At 39.1% G+C, this 26,461-nt stretch overlaps 1 protein-coding gene across 7 annotated transcripts in view; it reads right to left on the bottom strand.

Annotated features, from left to right (window-relative positions):
• Positions 1-25,502, bottom strand: part of stau1 (staufen double-stranded RNA binding protein 1) — a 42,333-nt gene extending 16,831 nt beyond the window's left edge. For 4 of the 7 annotated variants that reach the window (XM_016993445.2, XM_003220621.4, XM_008110123.3 and 1 more), the window contains exons 1-5: positions 25,345-25,501; positions 12,197-12,265; positions 7,534-7,816; positions 5,254-5,378; positions 2,561-2,717 (exon numbers count right to left, since the gene is read on the bottom strand). In XM_016993445.2, the coding sequence (XP_016848934.1) occupies positions 2,561-2,717; positions 5,254-5,378; positions 7,534-7,738 (487 nt within the window). In that variant the 5' untranslated portion in view covers positions 7,739-7,816; positions 12,197-12,265; positions 25,345-25,501. Of the gene's footprint in view, positions 1-2,560; positions 2,718-5,253; positions 5,379-7,533; positions 7,817-12,194; positions 12,266-12,439; positions 12,581-25,344 lie in introns of all 7 variants that reach the window. The other 3 variants (XM_016993446.2, XM_062978921.1, XM_062978920.1) reach the window with 3 other exon arrangements.
• Between the last annotated feature and the right edge of the window lie 959 nt (positions 25,503-26,461).

The raw sequence follows: 26,461 nt of genomic DNA, 5'->3' as shown, positions 1-26,461 counted from the left end.
GAAACAAAGTGTCAAATGCCATTGTAGATGTATTTAGCTGAAGCATGTAGCTTGATTTGTATTTGTAAATTGGTATTTAAAAACAGGCATTTGACTGGAAAGCCTAGTACTAAACATACAGAAAATATCAAGTAGCAGTCAGGCTGTTTTTTCAAATTGAATGTTATATATTATTGAGATTTGCATTAAACATGCTTCTTTCACATAAACACCTATTCTCTCCACTATATTCTCTCCACTAGGAGTTCATCTGTGTTGCCTGTCGTAGTGTTTTTATTCTGTTTCTGCCTTGAGTACCCACTATTTATTATTTACATACTACTGTGACAAGTATTTACAAATCTCAGTCCTGGAGAGGTGACATCAATGGCAGCGATTCAGAGTCTACAGGTGGGTTTTTCCAAGTGTAATAGAACTTACATCACATTAAGGAGTCATTACTGAAAGCCACAGTACCCTATATAGTAGCAATAGGTGCAGCACAAAGGGCTTGAGCTGTATGAGAAAAATCAGACAGAAATCATATAGCACTCCAGGTGTTGCCACACTATAATTTTCAGTATTCCCTCCTCTTGGCTATGTTGGCTAAGGCTTTGGATGTTGTAGTCTAGCAACATCTGTAGGACTGAATGATTTGCACCCTTGCCTCAATAATATATATAATAATAAAACTTTATTTATATTCTGCCCCATCTCCCAAAACAGGACTCGGGAGTGGCTGACAACATAAAAGGAAATATTCAATGCCAACAAGTACATACATACAGACATAACTTAATGAATAACACTTAAATTGGCTCTCCTTATGCCAGCCAAGTTTCTAAAAGAGCTCAAAGGCCACACCTAATGGATTTCTGGATTACTTTGCTTTGATTAAGTATCAAGATTATTCTAACAGAGAATTACAGATCTGTGAAAGAAAGGAAATTGTTCACATTGCATAAATAAATGCAACAGAACATATGAGAGTATACTTGCTTAAGGCTGTTTGTTAAATAAAGCATTAATGCAATGCACCAAACAGTACAAAACATTTTTAGTGAAATCCTGCTAAAGGCCAATCTAGAAATTGGGTTGCTGTGAGTTTTTCGGGCTGTATGGCCATGTTCCAGAAGCATTTTCTCCTGAGGCTTTTCCCACATCTATGGAAAGCAACCTCAGAGGTTGTGAGGTATATTGGAAATTAAGCAAGGGAGGATTATTTATCTGTGAAAGGTCCAGGGTGGGAGAAAGAACTCGTCTGTTGGAGGCAAGTGTGAATGTTCACACACAAGTTCTTTCTCCCACCCTGGACCTTCCAGAGATACATAAACTTCCCTTGCTTAAGTTTCCAATATACAGTAGAGTCTCACTTATCCAACATAAACGGGCCGGCACAATGTTGGATAAGTGAATATGTTGGATAATAAGGAGAGATTAAGAAAAAGCCTATTAAACATCAAAATAGGTTATGATTTTACAAATTAAGCACCAAAACATCATGTTATACAACAAATTTGACAGAAAACGTAGTTCATTATACATTAATGCTATGTATTAATTACTGTATTTACGAATTTAGCACCAAAATATCATGATATATTGAAAACATTGACTACAAAAATGCGTTGGATAATCCAGAACGTTGGATAAGTGAGTGTTGGATAAGTGAGACTCTACTGTACTTCACAATCTCTGAGGATGCCTGCCATAGATGTGGGAGATATTTCAGGAGAGAATGCTTCTGGAACATGATCATACAGCCTGAAAAACTCACAGCAACCCAATATTATCTGATACAACCATATGCTTCTTTAGCATACTTGGTGAGGGAGAATGCAAAATGTCTGTCCATCAACTGATAAAGAACACAATGTCAAGTGGTTACCATATGATGGAACACACCATTTAAGGTAGGATCAGGTGTCAAACACAGATGTGTTATTGACCCCAACCTTATTTTCCATCTTCACAGCTATTATTCTACACCTCGTTGATGGGAAGCTTCCAAACAATATGGAAATCACATATTGGACAGATGGCAAGCTTTTTAACTGAGCAGACTGAAAGCCAAAACTAAGGTCACAACAATTTCTGTTATAGAACTCCTGATGCTGATGACAATGTATACTGTGCTCATTCAAAGAAAGACCTGTAAGCTACTTTAAACACCTTTGCAGAAGCATACGAAAAGCTTGGCCTCTCACTGTATATCACGAAAACCAAGTTCTCTACCAGCAAGCACCAAGAAATTTCCCTGCAACATCAGAAATAAAGTTTAATGATGTAACACTAGAATATGTTGCCCATTTCCGCTACCTAAGCAACCACTTCTCCACTAAAGTTGATATCGATGCCAAAATACAACACCATCTGAGGCCTGTGAGTTTAGCATTTTTTTAATGTCAAAATAAACTTTATTACATTTATCTTTTCACCAATTAGAATTCTCAGTCCACACCAAAGAAGGCAAGCAAATAAAAGCCACAACTCTGAAGATTTTAACAACAGTCCACACACACACAATTGAAATACCCATGGATTCCTAGTATGTACAATTCTTGTTAGCAACAAAACATACCTGGGTTCTTTCCTTCATTACGTGATGGACGAGCTGTAGGTTTAGGAAATCTTGTCCCTTCCAAAGCTTTGGCAGCAGCTGCATGTTGAGCTTTCTTAATACTAGTTCCTTCAGCTTCCCAGTGCTGGTCCCCAAGAGTCAGCTGCACTGTAAACACCTAAGAATGAGATGCAATCTTTACTATAGTAACCCAGTGCCTGATCTTAAATATGAGATATTTGGATAAAGTAGCAATTCTAAAATTACCTGTATTAACAGAGATGCTGTGAATCACAACAGCTGTTTAAAATATTTGTAACTTTTATTTAGCAAATTTGAACCACTCCATGTCTACTCAATAATCATGAGATCCATTGACCTGTGGTGCTTCATATCCTCTCTTCCAACACCAATACTATTATTTTCAATTAAAGACAAACCACATTTTGAAGCTGGATTTAGCATTAAGGTGCTGGTCTCAATGAAACTTTCCCCTTTTCTGCCTCATAGCTGCATTGGGGATTCCCCCCTTCCAGTACTGGTTTTGGGGATATACAGAGATTTGGGGTAAGAACACTGCTCAATTTCCCATTTCTATTAGAACTACACTAAGAACATTCAAAGACACAGCCATTTTAATTCTGGGTCACAATACAAAAGGATCCCGTAGCACCTTAAAAACTTAGAAAAAGAAGTCTGTAGCATAATCTTTCACAGACTTTACAGTCCATCAGATGCAAGATGCCTAGAAACAGACCTTTAGGAATAGGCTATATTTGTGAATAACAATATAAATGCAAAACATATGGGTACGTGATGAGGTGACAAGTTCAATTTCAATGGTGGCCATTGGGGGACAAAGGCAAAAGGAAAGATACTATCTAAAGCCAAATTGATAGATAACCATATGAATGTTGCTGGCCCTCGTGGCAGAATGTAAGCCGCTCTGAGTCCCCTCGGGGAGAAGGGCGGGGTATACATGCATGTAATAAATAAATAAATAAATGGTAGAGGAAGCTATTGGAATGTAGTATGATGCTAATAGGTGAGGTGGGGGTGTTAGCCGGTGTTATAATGTATAGTGTGGCAGGAAGCCCTTCATTTTCTATTGATATGACTGATAAAATTAAGTTACCAAGTCTATGCACTAATTGGAATACAGTCTCCCCCATGAACTTCTCAAAATAGGAGTAGCATTTCACTTCTTCAATAAATGCAGTTTAGGGTGAACACAAGCACAAAATCAGAAAGTACTACAGGGTCCCATCAATACATTGTGTGTGTGCGGGGTTAAATTTTGCTCAAAGCTGGCTTTAATTAAAGATCTCATGCTGTAAACTTGCTTCATTGGTTTTGTATTTGTAATGTTCTTTAGGAAGAAAAAATCTTATTGAGCGCCTGGGGAGTACTGCACCTTTTCCATTATAAATTATGAGGTCATCATTTCCCCTTATGTTTCTATTTTCTGTTTTGTTTTGTTTTCCTTTTTAAGGCTTCCTAATAGCAATGAAGGCTGTCTAATGGATACATTTTATCTTTGTTCCAGCCATATCACAAGTTTGCAACTATAAAATGACACTCACTTCTAAAATTCCAGGCACTCACAGTTGCTCAGGTAACATAGCTCTCTGTCTATGCTTTCAGAATATGTTTAGTTTGGCCTTCCAACATACTTCCAAACTGCGGAGGTGCAGAATCAATATTATTCTGTGTACCCTTACTGGGTGACCTAAGAGCCTCTTACAAGGAACTCTGTATACTAGCACTTTAATTTTTTTATTAGAACATTTAGATACCACTCTTCTGGTTGTTCAAGGCAGTTTGAAAATTAGCAACAAACAGTTACTTAAGTAAAAAAATATATATATACACAAAACCCAAGCAAGTGAATATTAGATCATTTCTGCTTCCTATAAAAAATATGTCGTTTCTGGTTCAAACTGTTCAAATTTTCCCATTTTCGACTGTACAAACCTTGCTTATCTTATTCGAAGAAAGCAAAATAGTAATTCTCCTATTTTATGTTTCTTGTGCCTTTGTTTCTAACCCAGTGATTCTCAACGTGGAGTCCCCAGATGTTTTTGGCCTTCAACTCCCAGAAATCCTAACAGCTGGCAAACTGGCTGGGATTTCTGGGAATTGTAGGCCAAAAATATCTGGGGACCCAGGTTGAGGACCACTGTCTATGACAACCCTAAGACAATCCTATCATGGTGCTTTCTTGGCAAGGTTTTTCAGAAGGGATTTGGCTTTGCCTTCCCCAGAGGCTGAGAAAAGGCAACTTGCTTAACATCGCCCAATGGGGTTTCGAACCCTGGACTTCTGTCATAGTCCAACATGCAAACCACTGGCCACACTCCTAACCTGTACTTTTAGGCAAATCCACAACACCAGAATGGTCAATGTTGTTCCTGGTACAAACTGTTCAAATCTTCTCATTTGCCATTCAAATTTATTTCCATTTTATGGTTGGGGCTTCATAACTGATTGATGTGTTAAAGCTAGGAAGAGACATCAGTAGCAGTATCTTAAAAATAATAAATTAATCTTGGTTTTGGTTAACTTATTGTCCACCATTTAGTGTCTGGGCACTACCAGACCTATATGCCTGGGCCATGTGAGGGTTGCACATCGCACAAGTATAAACCTGACACACAAACATTTTCATTCAAGAGATATTTTACTATAAATATGGAAATCATTATAATATTTACCTTTGAGTGAGCTGGACCTTGTTCACTCAAAAGCTTATACTCAGGTTGAATCTTGTTGAAACGGGCTAACTCATTCACAAGACACATTGGGGTTTTCTCTTTGGGGTTTGCCATGTTAGAAGGAACTGAAAGGCAAGACAAACAGCTACTTTAGTCTATGGATAAAACATGCATCTTCTGGAATACTAAAAATGTAAGAATTGTTGTTTTCAAAGTAGTATTGTGAGAAATTTAATACTACAATAATTTAATTTACAATAAAACCCAGAGGAATCTCAATACATTCAGTTCCTAGAAGTAAAATAAGGTGGTTTCAGCATCTGTTAATTCATGTTAGCAAAATGCCAAATAAGAGTTTTGCAATCCACCGTTAAGATCAGACAGTGAGTAAAATATTACTGTTGCAAAATTTGCCAGAAGATCAATCTAATTTGGCCTGCAAGAAAACCAGCCAGACACCCGAATAACTGTTTTGATGTTTAAAGGCTATGGCCCTCATATTTGGTCTATACAGCATGCTCTGTTCAACTAGTATGACATGTTCCCAATAGTCCTAATCAAGAGCTCTTCCCTACAAATTCTGCTACTTCGTATGTAATCAGTCTCAATGTCATCATTTTAAAAAATATAGTTTCAGATATCTGTCCACATTCTCTCTTGTTCTAGTGTGTCACCTTTTTAAAGAAAGACGATCTAAGTGCCTCATTGTGGACACAGAGCTTTTATTATTGCAGTCATTTAACAATCTCCTTCGCTTTGATGAAAATAACACGAAACCCAAAAGATTTTACAAAAAACTAGGCTGCATAAATAAACCCAGCGCAAACAAACAACAAAATAAACAAGTATGTCCTAAATATTCCAACATCCCATATTCTTAAAGTATAATCACATGAAGCATAATAAACTGCTTGACGTCCCACTGCAAAGCAGCTCTAATTGCACTAAGGGATGATATTTTGTAGCTATGTATTAATTGAGCATTTTCTGCTTTCTTAAATAACTTCGGGAGCACAATAATGCCAGATTTATCAAGGGTTGAGAGACTTCAAATAATCATTACTACCTCACATTTGATGTTAAGCAATTCCTCACAATTCTTGTTGTACAGAAACTAGCTTTGAAGTCTAGCTCATACCAGGTGCACTCAGATGATATTCCAAAGAGTGGTATGAAAGAATTGCTCCAATCATAGTCAATCATTTGACATTTCAAATGGCACAGCAGCAAACAATGCTTTGATGAAAATGAGAAAAAAAATTAATTAAACTCTGTGTCCAAGTACAGCACTTGTCCATGATCCTCAGTCTTAACCATGATTTGGAAACTTGTAAATCCAAATCCTAATGGCTGCATCAGTGATGTTGTTTCCTGGAGGCTCTTTTGATGACAAACTGATATTGTACTGGGTCTTTCATTTTCTCTAAAACATTATGTTGTAAATCAAGCACCCAAAATATGCCACACAGGGAACACAAGTGGCAGAATGACTAGAGAAAGAGGAAACTATTCAGTGCTCTGGACACACTAAACTATCTTTAAAGGGTTGTGCCAAAAAACCTCACTTGGCTTCAATTCCTGATTATTTCCAAAGAATGTGACATAGGAAACAGTTGAATTGCTAACAACTGATTTAAACCCCCTCAAATAAAAGTTTTTTTGTTAAATATGCATGCTTGCACCCTATATGAAAAGCACTAAAAACCCCAGAATGATGAATAGCAAGTTTTAAATCGTAATTTATAAGGCTGAATTAATCTAATTTTGCTCGTGCTCCATTCAAGCATTTTTTGAAAAAATCTTTTTAAAAACCCTACCCTGTATATACTCATGTATAAGTAAATCATATATAAACGTTAAAGGCAGGTTTGGGGGCCAAATGTATGAGTTTTGAAATGATCTGTGGACAAATTGAAGGGAAAACATCAATGCCATCTTAGGGAATCAGCCTTCCTTGGTTGCTGCCACCATTTTTCCACTTAGGGTTTCAAAAAGGCTAGAAGGAGACTGGTGCAGCTCTTAGCACCTTCTGGGATGGGATAAGCTCTTGCCTTTCGGCACTCTATTCATAGGGGGGATGGTCCCTTTTTAGATAAGAATAAAGGCACACTACTCACAATTATCTATTAATCAGGGTTTTGGGGTTGATTTTTTAACTTAAATTACTAGACTTATCTGTGAGTATATAGGATAGAAAGAATATCAGTATGTTATACAAATAGAAGAAAATGCTAACATCAAACAGAATTCTGATATTATCAATGGAATTTTAAAACTTACCTGCAGATACACTGGTAGATGTAACAGACGCAGAAGGTAAAGCAGAGTTTTGAATAGGTCTACCTGCATTTTCAGAGGGCAGAGAACTAGTGGGAGAAGGAATACTCAAAGGCTGTCCAAGAGCTTGGTTCTTGTTTAGTATTTGACTGCTAGAAAGCGTAACAGATGGATTCTGGATTTGAACTTGAGACATGTTGATTTCCATCTAAGACAACTCACTGCAGGTAAACTTGGCTTTGAATGTAGTGTTTTGTTTCTAGAAGAGTGCTTGATTTTTTTTTACCTTAAATATAAACAAAAAAGAGGATTATGTGGCAATCAATTGAATTATTTATATAAATTAGAGGAAACCATAAGAACAGTGGTATTTAAGAAGGATTATTTGTAAAACTATCTGAGATAATATTGGACTTCTGGTCAAAACCTCAGTGTACTCTTAAAGCAACCTTAGATAAATATATTGCATTAGAAGAAATAAACATGATCAATATCAATTTTCCATTCACTTGTACTGGGGGTGTGTGGGTGGGGATAATATATGCCTAAAGCAGGGATCCTCAAACATTTTAAGCAGAGAGCCTCTGACTGCTGGGGGACCAGACAATGGTTTGCAAAAAACAACAACACACAAAAAAAAACCACATGAACTAATTCCTATGCACACTGCATATATCTTATTTGTAGTGCAATTTTTTTTTTGAAAGAACATAAAATGCGGAACAATTTTAACCAGCATAAATTTACCAGAGTGAGCCTACTTTTGGCTGATAAGATAGTTAATTAGGATTGTTGTTGTTGCACGCCTTCAAGTCATTCAGACTTAGGGCGACCTTAAGTCTAAAATTTAGGGCAGGGGCTGGATAAATGACCTTGGAGGGTTGCATCCAGCCCGCAGGTCTTAGTTTGGAGATCCCTGGCCTAGAGGGTTGGAGCATCATTTAACAAAAAAAAAAAAAAAAAAGGGGGGGGGGGACACACACAAGATAATAATTTAATAACCAAGATCTTAGAATATGAAATATACCGATGAACAGAAAACCTTCAGGTTTTCCTTCAATAGTAGCTTTAGTGAACAATCTTTCCATACAATAAGGCTTATACAAGATTTCTGACACCGAGTGCAATTCACCAATCCTAGACTTTGACTCTTATGATAATGAATGAAAGCTCCACAATAATGGTGCTTGATGATGATGAAAAGGAACAAGTCATTCACAACCCTTTCTCATGATTCTTCTAAATAATAGGTATGAAAGTTTTAAAATACTACATGCTATTTAACATTTTCCTGTTTCTCTGAGGTGCAAATTCACTTGAGGTACCACAGATCAAAGTTTTCTAACAACTTCACAGCTTTTGCTGTTGAAGTAGCCAGTGGGTGCATCTACACTGTAGAATTACTGCAGTTTGATATCACTTTATCTGTCGTGGCTAATGCTAATGCTATGAAATCCTGGGAGCGTTAGTTTGGTGAGGCACTGGAACCCTTTGGCAAAGAAAGTTAAAACCTTGTAAAACTCCTAGGATTCTATAGCCTTGGACCACAGTACGGTCAAACTGCATTAATTCTACAACGCACATGCACCCAATATAAGTCTTGTGATGCAATTATAAAGATGGTCTTCCATGATCTTCTTCAATACTTCCCTTTGTTAGTTACTCAGTGATATGAAGTTTATGTTCACAACACTATTTTAAGGTTTTTGGAGATGTCAATCTCAGAATTAATGCTTTCTGTAAATTATAATAGCTATCTGAAATAAAGAGAATTACGGTTAGAAAAGGGACTGAAAGTTAGAGGTGGATGTGTGTGGCACAGTAGTGGATTAGTCATATTATGCTATATGCTAATCTTATTACAAATGAAATACCTCCCTGAATTAAAGCACATGCTTCACATGCAAATAGTGGGAGGAAATGTTGGAGAAAGGCTCACTAAACTAGTATACTGAGTTAGAAAGCAAACCATTCTGTTTTTGCGTAGAACAGTTGTCTATATTTTTATACTTCCACGTTGTAAACCTCTCTTCCATAGACATCTGGTGCCACATAAAAAGCAAACACACAGAGGCATGACAGATAAGTCTCTAAAACCTATGACATTTTTGTCACAGGTTTCATTTGGCAAATGTAGAGGTATAGCAGCAAGCACTACGTTAATCTTTTTCATAGTAGACGAGGAACGTCACTGTCAAGAACAGACAATTATCATCCAAGGGTTAATTCTTTCCTGATTTCTACATAATTCATCATATGGAACTAAGTACTAATTCATAGATAAGGCTCACCATACTGTTGTCCACAGTTCTCTTGAGGTAGCCATACTGATTTTATGGTCAACTGAGGAATGTCATAATTTCCATTAGATATGAAATGTCACTGAACAAAGCTGTTGTTCTTATCAAAGCAAGGAAAAACACTGAGATATTCAACAGTTCTATAAAATGTTCTATACAATGGTTGCACATGTACTCTCTCCAATTCACAACTGTCCCTTTTAGAAAACCTGGAGACATTTTATTATTTGACATTCAATTGATGTTTTTCCTCAAAAAATCTGTTTACAATGACTCACTGCAGTATGAAGAGCACTGAGTCACTTAGATATAGGCATAAGACAAAAAGTGGTTTGTCAACTGAATGCAGTGTATACAGTCACTAAACATATACCAAGGTAAGTACACTAAAAATATAACCATGATGCTTTTATCTGTTTGAGCAAACACTGCCTCAATATTTAAACTTTTTAAACAAGAAGTACATTTCATATTGTCATAGAATAACAGAGTTGGAAGAGACCACATGGGTCATCTAGTCCAACCCCGTCATGCAGGAAAAGTGCAATCAAAGTACCCCTGACAGATGGCTATCCAGACTCTGTTTAAAAGTTTCCGAGGAAGGAGCTTCCACCACACTCCAAGGCAGAGAGTTCCACTGCTGAATAGCTCTTACAGTCAAGAAGTTCTTTGTAATGTTCAGATGGAACCTCCTTTCCTGTAATTTAACCCATTGCTCCGAGTCCTATTTTCCAGGGCAGCAGAAAACAAGCCTGCTCCCTCTTCCTTATGGTATTCTTTCACATATTTATACATGGTTATCATGTCTCCTCTCAACATTCTCTTATGCAGGCTAAACTTGCCCAGATCTTTAAGACAATCCTCAAAGGGCATGGTCTCCAGATCTTTGATCATTTTAGTCGCCCCCTTCTGGACACCTTCCAGCTTGTCAATATCTCTATTGAACTGCGGTGCCCAGAATTGGACACAGTATTACAGGTGAGGTCCAACCAAAGCAGAATAGAGGAGTACCATGACTTCCCTCGCTCTAGACACTATGCTGCTTTTGATGCAGCCCAAAATCCCGTTGACTTTTTTTAGATGCTGCATCACACTGTTGACTCATGTTCAACTTGTTGTCCACGAACACTCCAAAATCTTTTTCACATGGACTATTGTCAAGCCAGGCATCACCCATCCTATATCTTTGCATTTCATTTTTTCTGCCTAAGTTCAGTATCTTACATTTGTCCTTGTTGAAATTCATTTTCTTAGTTTTGACCCAGCTCTCAATCTGTTAAAGTAATTTTTAATTCTAATCCTGTCCTCTGGAGTATTAGCTATTCCTCCTAATTTGCTGTCATCTGCAAACTTGATAAGCATGCCCTGTAAACCTTCATCCAAGTCATTAATAAAGATATTGAACAGTACTGGGCCCAGGACTGAACCCTGTGGCAATCCACAGGATGAAGTGGAACCATTGGTGAGCACCCTTTGGGTTCGGTCGCTTAACCAACTACAGAACCACCGAATAATAGAATTGTCTAGCCCACTTTTGCTTGCAAGAATGTCATGGGAGACACTGATCTGTTCATAAATTTCCATAGCTGCTGAAAATTAGCTAATATTATCATAATCTAACATATATGCTCATGTATAAGCTAAAGAAAATTGACCAAGATTCCCCCCTCCTGTTCTGAGCAGCCTAGAAGTGAAAGAGCTTTGTCTATCCTGTAATAAACAGGATAGACAACAGACAGCAATGACAAAAGTAATAGAGAGTAATGAACAGCTAACATTATGCCATTTGGAACTAAATGGTAGTGACTGCAGCAATGGACATCCGGTTCCAAGGCAGCACTGATACCTTTCCTTCTCTTTAGAATGACTCTCAACTTATCTCTGGGTCATACCAAAATCCATAATGTTAGCTACTAAGTGTCTGGGTTATACATGATGCCCTTTTACGCATGAGTATCTACTAGAATAAAACACAAGAACTCGCTACTTAGAATAAGTACCACTGGTATTAGGTCCATGCTAAAAGAGAGGCTGTGAAGATCCTGAGGACAGCACAAGAAGTAAGCATGCAGAAGTTAAATGGTAGCTTCTGAAAACACGAGCAACGAGCAGTTAAAACAAGTATTACTGGGCAGAAGGGGAGTCAGCTGCATACTGAATGGAATGAGTAAGTGAAATTGTTGGCTTTGAAAATTCAGCAGCTTTTATCCAAGTACTAACACTTAGTGCTGGCAAGAACAGAAACACTACAGAGGCTTTTTAGATAGGAAGTTGAAGAACTCAATGTACATTAAAGCTTCCGTAACAAAAGCCATTTCAAAATATATAACAGTATGGTAACAAAATTCCAATAAACCTTTCTGTACCTTTTGGTGATCCAGGGACAGTGTACTTTGGCTTTAGTTCCAGGGGATTATTTTTATGTTGCAGATTGCCTACAACAAAACAAAAATGGAGAAAAACTATGGTTAGAAAAATGCTATGAGACGTTTTGAAAACTGCTCACTATTCCACAAGACTCTTATTCATTTCTGTCAGGAGCAATGAAAAACATCTCATTTGGTGAAACTATTCACCATATATGCTTTGAAAGACAAAGAAATGCTTACTTTTTCAGAAGTGTTAGCTGCAAATAAGCCACTGTACTTCCAAAAATGCTGCTTTGGAGCATTTCACTATTCCATACATTTTTGAGATGATTAATTGACAATATTTGACACTTGCTCTTCAGAGCTAGCAAGCAGTTGATCCTGAAGGGAGAGAACAGGGAGTTTTGTTTCCATATTTCCAAAGCAAGCCATGTAAGTGTGTTTTAACTGTGTTTCATTTTGACAGTTGATTTTCTTAACTGTATCTCAATGTTACTTGTAACCAATAATAGTCCATGTGGTCAATCCGCCAACTTCACCATTCGTTACACTTAATGCCTGCATACTAATTTCAGTTTCAAACAAGTTATTCACATATATAAAGTACTAATGTAATGCCAGAACACATTCACAAAAGACATTCTGCTTCTTTTTGATATTTAAACATAGTATATAAATGTAATTTTTAGACCAGTGGGTTGCAAAGTGTGCTCCGCGGAACACAAAGCATACTGAGGGGCTCTGCAGTTTCCTCCTCCTCCTCCTCCTAGCTTTCCCTCCGCTTTCCTACTCCTCCCCCACACCACACCTTTCCTCATCTTCTTTGCCACCCAGATCCTTTCCCCCTCACTTTGCTTGCTTCCAAACCCTATTTCCCCCTAATGCTCAGGGGGGTGCTATAATTTTGTTTTTCCTGCATGGCAAAAGGGGATTGGCCTGGATGGCCCCTGGGGTCTTCCAATGAAATGCTTTTAAGTTTATGTCAGTCAAAAAGTTTGCCCGTGCTTGCGCTCTCTCTCTCTCTCTCTCTCTCTCTCTCTCTCTATATATATATATATATACACACACACACACACACACACACACACACATACACACACAATAAAACATTTTTAGGGCTCCACAAGAATCTTTTGCTTCAAAAAGGACTCCGTGGCTGAAAAAGTTTGAGAACCCGTTTTAGACTACATCTCTCAGAATCCTTCAAGCAATATAACTACTACCAGTTTCTGCACCTAGTGAGAGTTCTGCTCTGATGAGGTTTTACAACATTCTATGCACTTTCACTAGACTGAATGTGACTAAGAACTGATGTGTTCTGCTTCCTTAAACACAGTTCAATTTAAATGAGACTTTAGGGATTTAAAGAAACTTACCTGTCAGTGTTCTACATAGACAGTATCATGTGTAGGATAGGGTATCTTATGTAACAGTGCGGCATTTCACACCATCAGTGTGAAATGGACTGTGGATTCCTAATGTGTCAAAACGTTACATGCAAGGGCTGACAATACAGTTTAAATGTGGTGACAGCCCTACATGAATAGGCATCATGTAGTATACATATCTAGTGTCATCTAAATTAGGACCGAATTAAAAGAGGGCTCATTTACAGTTAAAATGAAAATGCTTCAACTTTCTTAAAGTGTATTCATAATAATGTAAATATTCGTGATAATCTCTCAACAGCGTTTTTACAGTGATCTAAAACCTGTATTACAGGTTTTTTTTAACTATATTTGGTAAGTTGACTATTTTTCTCTTGTGCACTTTAACAACCAATCAGCTAGCTAATGTCTAAGACAGCAGGCAAAAGGGAACACTCTTGTTTCAAATTTGTTCACACACTGTTGAAATACACCAAATTAATGATAAGGAAAACGTCTTTTGCTTTAAAGGCCAGAACCTAAGGATCACTCTATGTTCTTTTTATAACTGGAACTCAAAGTAATGGAACACCACCCAAACAAATTCTTATTTGATCATACAGATCAACACCTATATTAGGGAGAAAGCAGGAGAGCAGCTTTCCCCTCCACAATGGCAACACATAGATGGCGTTTCATGGAAAACTGTAGTAAGGTTATGTTACGCCCCCAATGAAGACATGAAAAAGATGGGATAAGCAACAACTAGAAAACTTCTGGAGCACAGCACAGCTACCGGGGGGGGGGGGGGGGGGTGAAGTGTACTGAGAAACAGTATGACAGTATTTTCCAGATTTAATGGAATCAGAACTCAATGCACACAATTGAGAGGGTTAAGGAACTAAAGCATCATTAGACAAACCTTTCAGCAATCAACAAGTCATGGATGCTAGTTCTGACATGAGAGGACACATACATGCACTGAGTAATAGGAAAGCCTTTTTTTGGCCCAACCATGGCACAGCTGTTTTGCAATGCCTGTGATACATTAATTTTGCCCCTTAAAGCCTCCAATGAAAATTACCAAGCTCCAATGATTTTTTTGAGCACACACTACATTTTAAATTGTTCAAAAATGGGAGAACCATCCCCACCTCAGCAATCACTTTAAATAGTTTGACTGATAATGTAAAAATAATTTGAGAGCATTAAGGCATTGGTCTTCAAATTTTGGACTCAGGGTGAAGAGAATAACACAATATCAGTGAAAGAGAAGAATCCTGTTTTTACCTCTGATCAAGCAAAGTTCAGTGATTGGTACAGCTATAGCATTTGTCGCTATTTCTTGGAGAATGCGTACTGTTATAAAAACTCAAATAAAATTATATTAGAAATTTTTCCACACCTGTCTCAATCTCATTCAGCTGGGTACTGCAATGGCGACTTCCTCCGTACTTAGAAAAGGCTTCTTGCACTTCACAGAGAATTACTTTTCCCTCAGGCAAACAGTGTACACACAAGTGCTGCACATACATGCAGGTGTTGCATGTTCACGTGCATAAAAGATGGTTTTTCAAAGAGGGGTTAAGTCAGTCTTAAAAAGGCAAACATAATCCTCGTGAAGACAGCATCCCCCTAATATAGACAGCACTGTGTGCACTACTTTTAATATATGCTGAGCTGGTGTTTTAGAGAGAACTCTTTATAGCTTCAGCAGATTGCTGTAATATCAAAACTATTATCACTATAAGAGATCTCAACTCTTTTAAAACCCAAGTGAAGTGACGACACCACTTCAAGGCTGCAAACAGGTGACAACTATGATCTAGCTAGTAAGAACAAGTAGCAAAAGCACAACCACAGATGCGGTTACACTGTGATGACAGGCAAAACAAGGGGGCCATCTCTCTGATCTCTAAATCATGTAGCCTTCCCAATGTTACTAGCCTTGCCAACATAGATAGCAGTAAGGGCTAATGAGAGCTGCAGTTCAGCAACATCTGGAGTCACGTATTTTCATCTCAATCTTGGAATCCCCGGTAGCGCAATGGGTTAAACCCTTGTGCCAGCAGGACTGCCGATTTCAACCTTTCAGAAGCCTATACTGCTTTGTGCCTTTCACTAACCACCAACTGAATGATCTACAATGGTTTTTAAATATTAAGATACCATTAAAATTTCTGCATTAATTTTGTTGCTATCTGCATATTAACCTGTATGTTTTGAAGGACACAACACAATCATGTTTGCAATTTTTGTAACTCATTCCTTCATAAATGTGGGGCAAGGGGAAGAGAACTATACAGAAATAGACTTTAGTTAGAAACAGAAAAAAATACTCCAACATGTGGAATCCCTTTCCCACTAGTGTGTTTCTGTCTTGCTCCAGATCATTTTGTGAAAAAGGAAACATACAAATTATTTGTGCTTCCCAGCTAAGCAGACTGGAAAAAAAGCCCTGCAAAAATCTAGAACAATTCTCTAACAGTGAGTTAGGGACAGGAAATATTGTTGACATTAGACTTCACTGAAAGGTAAAGGCAGAATGTCAATTTCCCTTGAGTTTGTTAGATTGCTTGTAATAGTCACTCCAAAATTTTGTTCTGCAGCTGCTTTTTTGTATCACACTTGAGCTCTACTTCTAGAACAGCAGCCCATGGGCTGAGTTTCAGCATTTGCTGGATGATGAACAATCTCTTAACACAACAGGTGCTAAGCTTTTTTTAATCCTTTCAATGCACTTTTCCCTAAATTACTGTATTTACTAAAATTGAATGCTCAACTTTTTTGGCTAAATAACCTTGCTAAAATTGGGGTGTACAAGTTGTAATGTATTAGCAAACACAAATAAAGTTTTAAAAAAACCTTGGAATTATACTAAATGTCTTTTGACCAGTGGCTGGACACTTGGAGTGCCTCTGGTGTTGTTGTAAGAAGGTCCTACATTGTGCATGTGGCAGGGCTCAGGCTGCATTGTAATAGGTGGCCTATGGTTTGCTCTTCTCCACACTCGCATGCCGTGGACTCCACTTTGTAGCGCCATTTCTTAAGGTTGGCTCTGCATCTCGTGATGCCAGAGAGCAGTCTGTTCAGCACCTTTTAAGTCACCCAGTCTTCTGTGTGCCCAGGAGGGAGCCTGTCATCCGGCTTCAGCCACTGATTGAGATTCCGGGTTTTAGCCTGCCACTTTTGGACTATCGCTTGCTGAGGTGTTCCTGTGAGACTCTCTGTAAATCTTAGAAAACTATTTATTGATTCAAGTCATTGGTGTGCTAGCTGATACCCGAACAGGTGGGCTGGAGATGTCAATGCCTTGGTCCTTTTATTGCTGGGTGCTACTTCCTGGTGGATGTCAGGTGGTGCAATGCAAGCTAAACAGTATAATTTCTCCAATGGTGTGGGGCATAGACATCCTGTGATAATGCTGCATGTCTCATTAAGGGCCACATCCACTGTTTTAATGTGATGAGATGTATTCCACACTGGGCATGCATATTCAGCAGAAGAGTAATAAAGTGCAAGGAAAGATGTCTTCACCGTGTCTGGTTGTGATCCCAAGGTTGTGCCAGTCAGCTTTTGTACAATGTTATCTCTAGTGCCCACTTTTTACTCGATAGTCAAGCAGTGCTTCTTGTAAGTCAGGGCACAGTTCAGGATAGCTCCCAAGTATTTTGGTGTGCTGCAGTGCTCTGGTGGGATTCCTTCCCAGGTAATCCTCAGAGCTCAAGGTGCTTGTCTGTTCTGAAGGTGAAAAGTACACATCTGCATTTTAGATGAATTAGGGGTCTGCTGGTTTCCCCTGTAATAGGCAGTAATAGCACCTAAAGCTTCAGAAAGCTTATGTTCAACCATTTCAAAGCTCCCTGCTTGGGTGGTGATGGCACGATCATCAGCATAGATGAAACTCTCTGTGCCTTCTGGTAATGGCTGGCCAAATACTTTTTGGTTTCAAAGTTTTGAAAAATTGAGTCTAGCATTAGAAATGATCACGCATTAGACTCTAGTAAATAATTATCAAAGAGGCTGGTGTTTGTGATAACCAAGATTTTCCTTTACCTTAATGCAAGTAAGTTTCCTTATTTTACATAATACAAGTTTCCAAAGTAATAACAATTTCAACTATTTAATTAAAAAGCAGACAAAAGACTGAGAAACCCACTTATAGAATATGAAACTACTGAAGCCACCATGTCGTTTGAAGAAAAAACACGGCACAGAAAATTTCTAAAATAGGCCGCAAGTTATGGACCACTACCGTAATAGGAACTTTTAGAAAGTGTTCTATTTGTAATCATTGAAAATTCTACTAGCCCTAAGTCCAAGCAGATCATCACACATTTTGCAACCTATTACTGATACAGAAGCAGTATTGTTGCACTATGACAACTTTCATTTTTGTTCAGCATAAAGCTCAAGAATTTCTTCTAACACTGGATTTTCAGGTCTAACGTGTACTTTATGGGGTCCTGGATACATCCCCATAGAATTTACCAATAGTATAGAATTTCTGGTGGCTGAAGAGCAACGTTGTTCCTAATATCACCAAAGGTACCACTTCTAATTCAGAATAATTTGGAGGCACTATGCAAAATAATTCACATACGAGGTATCACACACACTAGTGTAATATCACACTAAAAGGGGAAGGATGGGTTGTTAGAGGGATTCAGGGAAGATTTAATTAGTGACCAGCATTATTACATGTGTATGTGTATGCCTTCAAGTCACTTATGGTGACCCGATGAATTTCTTAAGGTTTTCTCAGGCAAGGAATAGTCAAGATGACTTTGCCAGTTCATTCACCTGAAATATAGCCTGCAGAATTTTGTATTTGTTAGTAGTCTCCCATGCAAGTACTAACCAGGGCTGACCCTGTTTAGCTTTCAAGATCAGACTAGATCTGGTGTCTTTAAAGATTAGGACAAGGGTGGTATGTCAAGACTATTGCAAGAATTAACATTTAAACAGCTGAATTTCACTTATTTGTCTTCAGCATATGTGGTGTGAATTCAACATAGTGGTGATATTATATTTTTCCTCCCTGGATTTTTTAAAACAAAAAGATCTATCAAAGAGAAAGAGGGCAACAAGTACACTATGGTAGTCTCTTGTTGCAGGGTGAATTTAAAGGTGGGCTCTAAAAAGGTTGAGCATTATTGATTTACAGAAGAGGAGTTGGCTTGGTGTTCAAATAGCTTGAAACTGGAGAATCAGTGAGGTGAGCACATTTCTACCAAAGTTCACAAGACGTGCAGATACAAACAGTAAAGCATATTTTGAGACAACTGTGAAAATACTGTAACATAGCTTAATCTTGCTAATGTCTGCAAGACTTGTGCTTGAGATTTCCTAATGGGTTGCATTCGTTATTGAAAGAAATAGAAAAAGAACTAAATCCATATATGTTACATTCTGTCCCAATCTCTCTGGCTTTCTTGTTCACTTGCAAAAGGACTTCAACACTTGAAATGGAAAGAATGCGGCCTGCCAATTGCTATTATAGCAACGTAAGTGTATTTTAAAGGACACTGCCAGTTTAAACATTGATTGGTGATTGTGAAGCCACCTGTAGCAATGCATCAGCAGAAACAAATAAAATAACTCCTGCTATTTCAATCCCTCCAACATTATGTTTTAAGAGAATCAATGTGTGGATTTTTTAAAATCTAAGGAATTACTATTCAACTTAAGCCATATCAAATCTACAACAAAATAAATATGAAGTAAGATAATTCAGGACAGATTAAAGTAAATTGTTACGGTGTTATACCTCAAGGTCTGCCTTCCCAACAGTACCAACAGTTAAGACAACAAAGCAAATAGAAAACAAAACATGAAACAGGCCCCATATTACAGGCTAGGTTTAAAGACAAGGATCTCAAACAAATAAAGGCTGACTGAAATGAACTATCACACACACAATTCATATGCTCAGGAGTAGTATTCATCTACTAGGCCATATGTCTGATTTGTCACAATTTTGGTGTTGTTGATGCCATGCTATACACAGAAAAAAAAGGGCTCATGATAAATTCTTTCTTGTCCAATTCCACCATATTCACCATAAGCAGAAATATCCTGAAATACAGTTTAACTTCAGTTTCTTTCATTCCTCAAAATTCACTCATAGTTTTGACACGCAGCAGAACAGCAGAGACAGAAACTATTCACATAGTTACTAGTGCATAAGGAGCAGAGATTCAATCTGTGCTGAATGGCGTTATACATCCTTTGAAAATACAGGTTCAAACCTATATGGTGTACCACCAGATTTTGAAATCTGGACAATCAGTAGTGTGTCTGCACTTATTCAATTTTTAAAGATGTTAGGTAATTACAGCCCCATCTAAAATGCGGGTTTATCTTAGTAAAGTGTTCAGACATGAAAGGCAGACCAGAATAATAAACCAAAAGCTTCTGCTACAGTTTCACCAGTGCCCCATCTGTTTCCAAGCACAATTAAAAGTCTACCTTGGAGTCATGCTTGGTAGGGACACAAGAGCGGGACCTCACAATTGCTGCTCCCTAGGTCTGAATTCTCTCCTAAGGAAGGATAGTTTGGCGCATGCTTTGTTGTCCTTCCATGGACAAAAACATTTTATTCAAACAGGTTTGGGTTATTTATGCCGCTTCTTTGGTTGAATAGTTCCTGCTGATTTTTGGCAACCCTAAGAATTTCATAGGATTTTCTTAGGCAAAGAATACTCAGAGGTGGTTTTGTCAGCTTCTTCCTGGTTTAAGTGACATGCTAAAATGTTCTTGGCCTGCTTTAGTGGTTTTACCAACAAAGAAGTGAAAATCTTGCTTAGCCGGGGTTGTCACGGCCTGACCACATCTCCAAGTAGTCATTTGCATGCATGGAAATCAATCACAGCTAGCATATCATCATTCCAGACATAATGGTTTTCAATGGTCTATTCACAGTGAGCAGAAACCAGTCAGATATTACATAATCCTGCCTATGCATAAAATCCTGGATATGTGTTATTCTCAGCTGATCTGCTCACCATGACTTTTCATTGTTGTAAGAGTGAAAACTCTACTAGCCCTAGATCTAATCAGATCATCACACATTTTGTAACTCACAACAGCATTATCACATTGAACCTTAATTTCTGTTAAGCATATAGCATAAGAATTTCTTCCAAGACTGGATTACTTAGAAATTACTTCCCCTACTGCTTTTTATGAAGACAAAGTTGCTTTTATTGTTGTTGGATGACTATAAGTTGTTTCTGACATCAGGTGACCTTAAGCCTCTCACAGGATTTTCTTGGTAAGATTTGTATAAAGGTTTGCATTTGCCTTTCTCTGAGGTTGAGAAAATGTAATTTTTCCAAGATCATCCAATTGGTTTCCATGACCAAATGGGGATTCGAAACCCCATCTCCAGATTCATAGTCCAAAACTTAAATCACTATACCAACAGTCCAATTGATGTACATTTACTCATAATCCAAAGGACATTCAATGGAGTTGCTCCTGACACGAAAAAAAAATATCTAGGAAACTTGCTTACAAGTGCAATCTAGGAAACTTGCTTAATCTGACAAAACAACGTCTTATCAGACATGAAGGTCTGATAACAAGGCATTGAATAAGGTCCAGGATAGCTTATGTATTACATCTGCCAATGATATGCTGCAACAAAGAATAAGAGTTTGATTTCTATTTCAAATAATAACTGCAGAAGGTGCAAGTATTCGAGCCTACCAAAGTACAGAGTATATTTAAAGGTTTTAATATACAGGTGTTTGAAAAAGAACTCCCTAGTTTTAATATGTTTTAAGTTAAAACTAGGAAGTTCTTTTTCAAACACCCTGTATAACAGATGACTTTACTTCATAAGAGCAAACTGTGGTAATCAGTCAAAGAACTTTGATATATTTGTTCAAAACCTAATTTTTGCATTGTGCCATACAGGATTCTTTAAGAAATACAGCGCCATTCTGGACAGCAAAAATGCCTGTTTAAATATAGCAACCATCACATTGGTTTCTTGACTACCAGTTAGTTCAACACAATACCTGCCATGTCTGTGCTATGTAAAACACCGATGATCCATGACTTCTTGTGGGCAATGTGTATCATGTAAATCTCAACTAAAATATTAGAAGAGTAAATTGTTACGCAAAACCCAAAAGAATTAAAATATAGAGAGGCAGCAAGTTCTGGAATTTGTAAGAAATTTTTCTTTTCCACATAGAAGACTGAATGAAGTCTTAGTTGCAAAGTCAACAATGCTTAATTTAGAATCTTTAGCTTCAATAAGTCTATTCTAAGCATTGAGATAGCCTGTCTGGTGTTAATGGTTTACATATTGCACTTGTATACTGGGACATCAATTTTTGACCCTTTACTCAACCATGGAAACGCACTGGGTGATCTTGGGCAAGTCACAACTTCTCAGCCGCAGAGGAAGACAGGAGCAAACCCCTTCCTGAACGAATCTAGTCAAGCAACCCCCTTAGGATTGTCATGCCAGAAATGACATGAAGGAACAAAACAACAATTTCAAGCACAACAAAGCCTGGAATCAACCTTCAATCACACTGTCAAACCTAAATCCAAAGATACATATATAAAAGTATTTACATTTCAAAAGTAACTCTGGTTCCAGACTGCACAGAAAAAAAAGTTAAACACAAAAGGCTTACTTATATTGCTAAAGTTAAATGGCATGAGACCAATTAGGTTTGTAGGCATGTAGAGTGGAAAAATATTAAGCCATTAGAGCGATTAAGTCATTCATTACTTCATTATGAGATGAAAGCCCAGTGTGTGTAAGTGAAAGCACAAAAGTCCTTCTTCTGACTTAGTGAAACTTGCCAGTATTTTCCCAAAGCCGTCCTGGAGAAAGCAAATCTGGGTTAGAAGCCTAAAGTGAGAATATGTGATTTAGCAGACAACATTTTATCTGTAATGCATTCTTATTTTCTACATCAGGGAAAGAAGAAAATCTGCGCCTATATATCAAACTGTCACCTAAGTCAAGTGATATATTAGCATCTGCCTTGTATAGGTATTTTAAGAATATCAGGAAATCTGGCAAAGGTCTGCACATAGTAGGATCACACTGATCGTCAGTAGTAATAAACATAAATGGACTGAATAGCATCAACTAATCAAGAAAGGCAGACTAGGAGTTGTACACAGAAAGGCACTGTAATCTGTTGTACAACATTAGTTCACACTCTTCCGTAAAGCCATAGGCCTTGACCCCATTACAAATCCCTACTACTCAGAAGTGGTTTGCTCAGTTCCTTCCTCTGAACTATAGCTGTTTTTAAGTGAGCCTAATAATTGCATTTTCTCCAGTGGGGTAACTACTTTCTTACTCTTACACCCCTTTGCACTTTTTAATGCAGATTATTGCATAATTACTAGGAATTATGCATAATGCATACTGTTACTAGGAAAGTAACAGTATGCAAAGTGATTTTTCAGTACCTTCGAGACTAAGGTGCATCTACACTACACTGTAAAATTAATGCAATTACACACCACTTTAACAGCCACAACCCGGTGATATGGAATCACGGGAATTATAACCTGGCGCTTTTGGGCCTAGAAGGCAAAAGATCTTGACAAAAGTACAGCCTCAATTATTCTACAGCATTCTACGTCAATTATACAGCATAAATGAGGCATGGGCAAATGTGAGCCCTCCAGGTGTTTTGGACTTCAACTCAAACAATTTCCAACAGTTGAAGTCCAAATCACCTGGAGGGCCCAAGTTTGCCCATGCCTGACAAAGATGCACCCTGAATCAATTTGGTAGCATAATGTAAACCTGTTTTATCCTTCAGATTCATAACACAACAGCAATCCTGTCTGGTTCAAACCATGGGTCTCTCTGTGTTCCATAGTTGCAAGCTATAGATGTCTCTAGGAAGCCCACAAAATGCAAGATATAGAGGAGGAGGGGGCAACGAGGACTGACAGATGTGTCAGCTGCAAACCCAGAAGAAACTGTCAAACAAGTGACAGAAGTTTCCCCTGTACAGATGGAGTATCCCTGCTATGAAATTCGTGGGGCCAGAAGTGGCTTGGAATCCTTCCACAAAGCCATATAACCCAGAATATCAAGGCAGATAATCCACAATCTGCTTTGAGCTGAGGTGCCTTCCACAGGGCTGAATAAAATCCCACATTTTCTGCTTTGAACTGGAACATATGGCAGTGTGGATTCAGATAACCCAGTTCAAAGCAGATATTGTAGGATTTTCTGCCTTGATATTCTGGGTTATATGACTGTGTGGAAGGGCCCTTAGTTATTTGAGTCCACACTGCCATGTATTCCAGTTCAAAGAAGATATTGTGGGACTTTATACAGCAGTGTGGAAGGGGCATTTGGATCTCAATTTTGAAACACCTGCATACTACATACACATAATGAGACAACACGCCCAAACATGAGAACCCTTCTACGTTTCATAGGAATGTATTTTCATACACCATTCTGCACATGAAATCAAGACCCCTTCCCAACAGTTGAATAAAACCCGACATTATCTGCTCTGAACTGGAATATATGGCAGTGTGGACTCAGGGCCCTTCCATAGTCATATAACTCAGCATATCAAGGCAGAAAATTTTACAATATCTGCTTTTAACTGTGTTATGTTAGATAACCCAGTTCAAAGTAGAAAATGTGGGGTTTTATTCAGCTGTGTGGAAGGGACACAAAGCAGATATTGTGGGATTTTCTGCCTTGATATTCTGGGTGATATGGCTGAGTGGAAGGGCCCTCAGAATACATGGCAGTGTGAACTTGAGGCCCTTCCATACAGCCATATAAAGCAGAATATCAAGGCAGAAAATCCCACAATATCTGCTTTTAACTGTGTTATGATAACCCAGTTCAAAGTAGAAAATGTGGGGTTTTATTCAGCTGTGTGGAAGGGGCACAAAGCAGATATTGTGGGATTTTCTGCCTTGATAGTCTGGGTGATATGGTTGAGTGGAAGGGCAGTGTGGACTTGAGGCCTTCCCACACAACCATATAAAACAGAATATCAAGGCAGAAAATCCCACAATATCTGCTTTGAATTGGGTTATCTGAATCCACACTGCCATATAATCCTGTTCAATGTGGATTTTAAACAGCTGTGTGGAAGGGGCCTTTTGGAACCACCATACTGCACATGAAATCAAGACCCCTTCCCAACAGTTGAATAAAACCCCACATTATCCGCTTTGAACTGGAATATATGGCAGTATGGACTCAGGGCCCTTCCACAGTCATGTAACTCAGCATATCAAGGCTGAATTCTCGAATTCTGCCAGTTTTGTAAGCCGCCCTGAGTCCCTTCGGGTGAGAAGGGCGGGATAGAAACGATGGAAATAAATAAATAACCCAGTTCAAAGCAGGTACTGTAGGATTCTCTGCCTTGATATTCTGTGTGGAAGGGCCCCATGGAGCCAGCCCTCGTGGGTGTCTCAACCCTTCAAGGGGGGATCTTTTTTACCATCGGAAAAGTAAAGGTGTCACTCTCTCGGCCTCTCGTGGGGGGCATTTATAATTGGGACGCTGGAGTCGGTGCATTTGGGGTCTGGCTTTCCAGGAGAAGGGGTCTGCCTCTGCAATCGGGCGCCCCCACCGGCCGGCCTCCAGCCGGAGAGGGAGGAGAGGAGCCTCCGCCAGACCCCCGCCTTCTCCTCCTCCTTCTCTTGGGCTTAGGCCCAACCGCGGCCTCCTTTTCCTCCTCCTCCTCCTTCTCCCCCTAGGGCTGCGAGGGAGGGGGGCGTCCCAGCCTCTTCCCTCCCTTCCCTCACCTGGTGCTTCTTCTGGGCTGCGGCTCCCGGGCCGGCTCGTGTGGGCGGCGGGCGGCTCAGTCCATCGGAGGCTCCGGGCAGGGCGGGCGGGGAGGGGTCCAGGGCGGGAGGGGAGGCGAGCGAGTCGCGGCGGCGGCGGCAGGCACAGGGCAAACACTAAAGAGAATGAGAGCGGGCCAGCTCCGGCCGGGGGAGGAAGTGACGCCAGCGCGTCGGCCTAAGGGGCGGGGCACGCTCCGGCCGCTATTTATACAGAGCAGGCATGGGCCAACTTGGGCCTTCCGTCCAGGTGTTTTGGACTTCAACTCCCGCCATCCCTAACAGCCTCGGGCCCTTTCCTTTTCCCCCTCAGCCGCTTAAGCTTAGGGATGGCGGGAGTTGAAGTCCAAAACACCTGGACGGAAGGCCCAAGTTGGCCCATGTCTGATCTATGCTGTAGAATTCATATAGAACGCTATAACAACAATAATAATGGGTTGCTGTGAGTTTTCCGGCCTCTCTAGCCATGTTCCAGAAGCATTCTCTCCCGACGTTTCGCCTGCATCTATGGCAGGCATCCTCCGAGGTTGGGAGGTCTTTTGGAAACTAAGCAAATGAGGTTTATATATCTGTGGAAAGTCCAGGTTGGGAGGAAGAACTCTTGTCTGTTGGAGACAAGTGTGAATGTTGCAATTGATCGCCTTGATTAGCATTTAATGGCCTTGCAGATTCAAAGCCTGGCTGATTCTTGCCTGAGGGAATCCTTTATTAGGAGGTGTTAGCTGGCCCTGATTGTTTCCTGTCTGGCATTCCCCTGTTTTCAGAGTGTTGTTCTTTATTTACTGTCCTGATTTTAGAGTTTTTAAATACGGATAGCCAGATTTTGTTCATTTTCAAGGTTTCCTCCTTTCTGTTGAAATTTCAATGGTCTCTCTATGTACTCTGACATGGTGGTTGTGAGCATGGTCCAGCATTTTTGTGTTCTCGGATAATATGCTGCGTCCAGCTTGGTTCATCAATTGCTCTGCTATGACTGACTTCTTTGACTAAATTAGTCTGCAGTGCCTTTCATGTTCCTTGATTGGTGTTTGGGCACTAAAATCAGGACAGTAAAAGAAGAACACTTTCCACAGATATA

This window comes from Anolis carolinensis, chromosome 4 (genome assembly GCF_035594765.1).
Source record: "Anolis carolinensis isolate JA03-04 chromosome 4, rAnoCar3.1.pri, whole genome shotgun sequence".
Taxonomy (NCBI): domain Eukaryota; kingdom Metazoa; phylum Chordata; class Lepidosauria; order Squamata; family Dactyloidae; genus Anolis; species Anolis carolinensis.
This window is presented reverse-complemented; position numbering and strand designations above follow the sequence as displayed.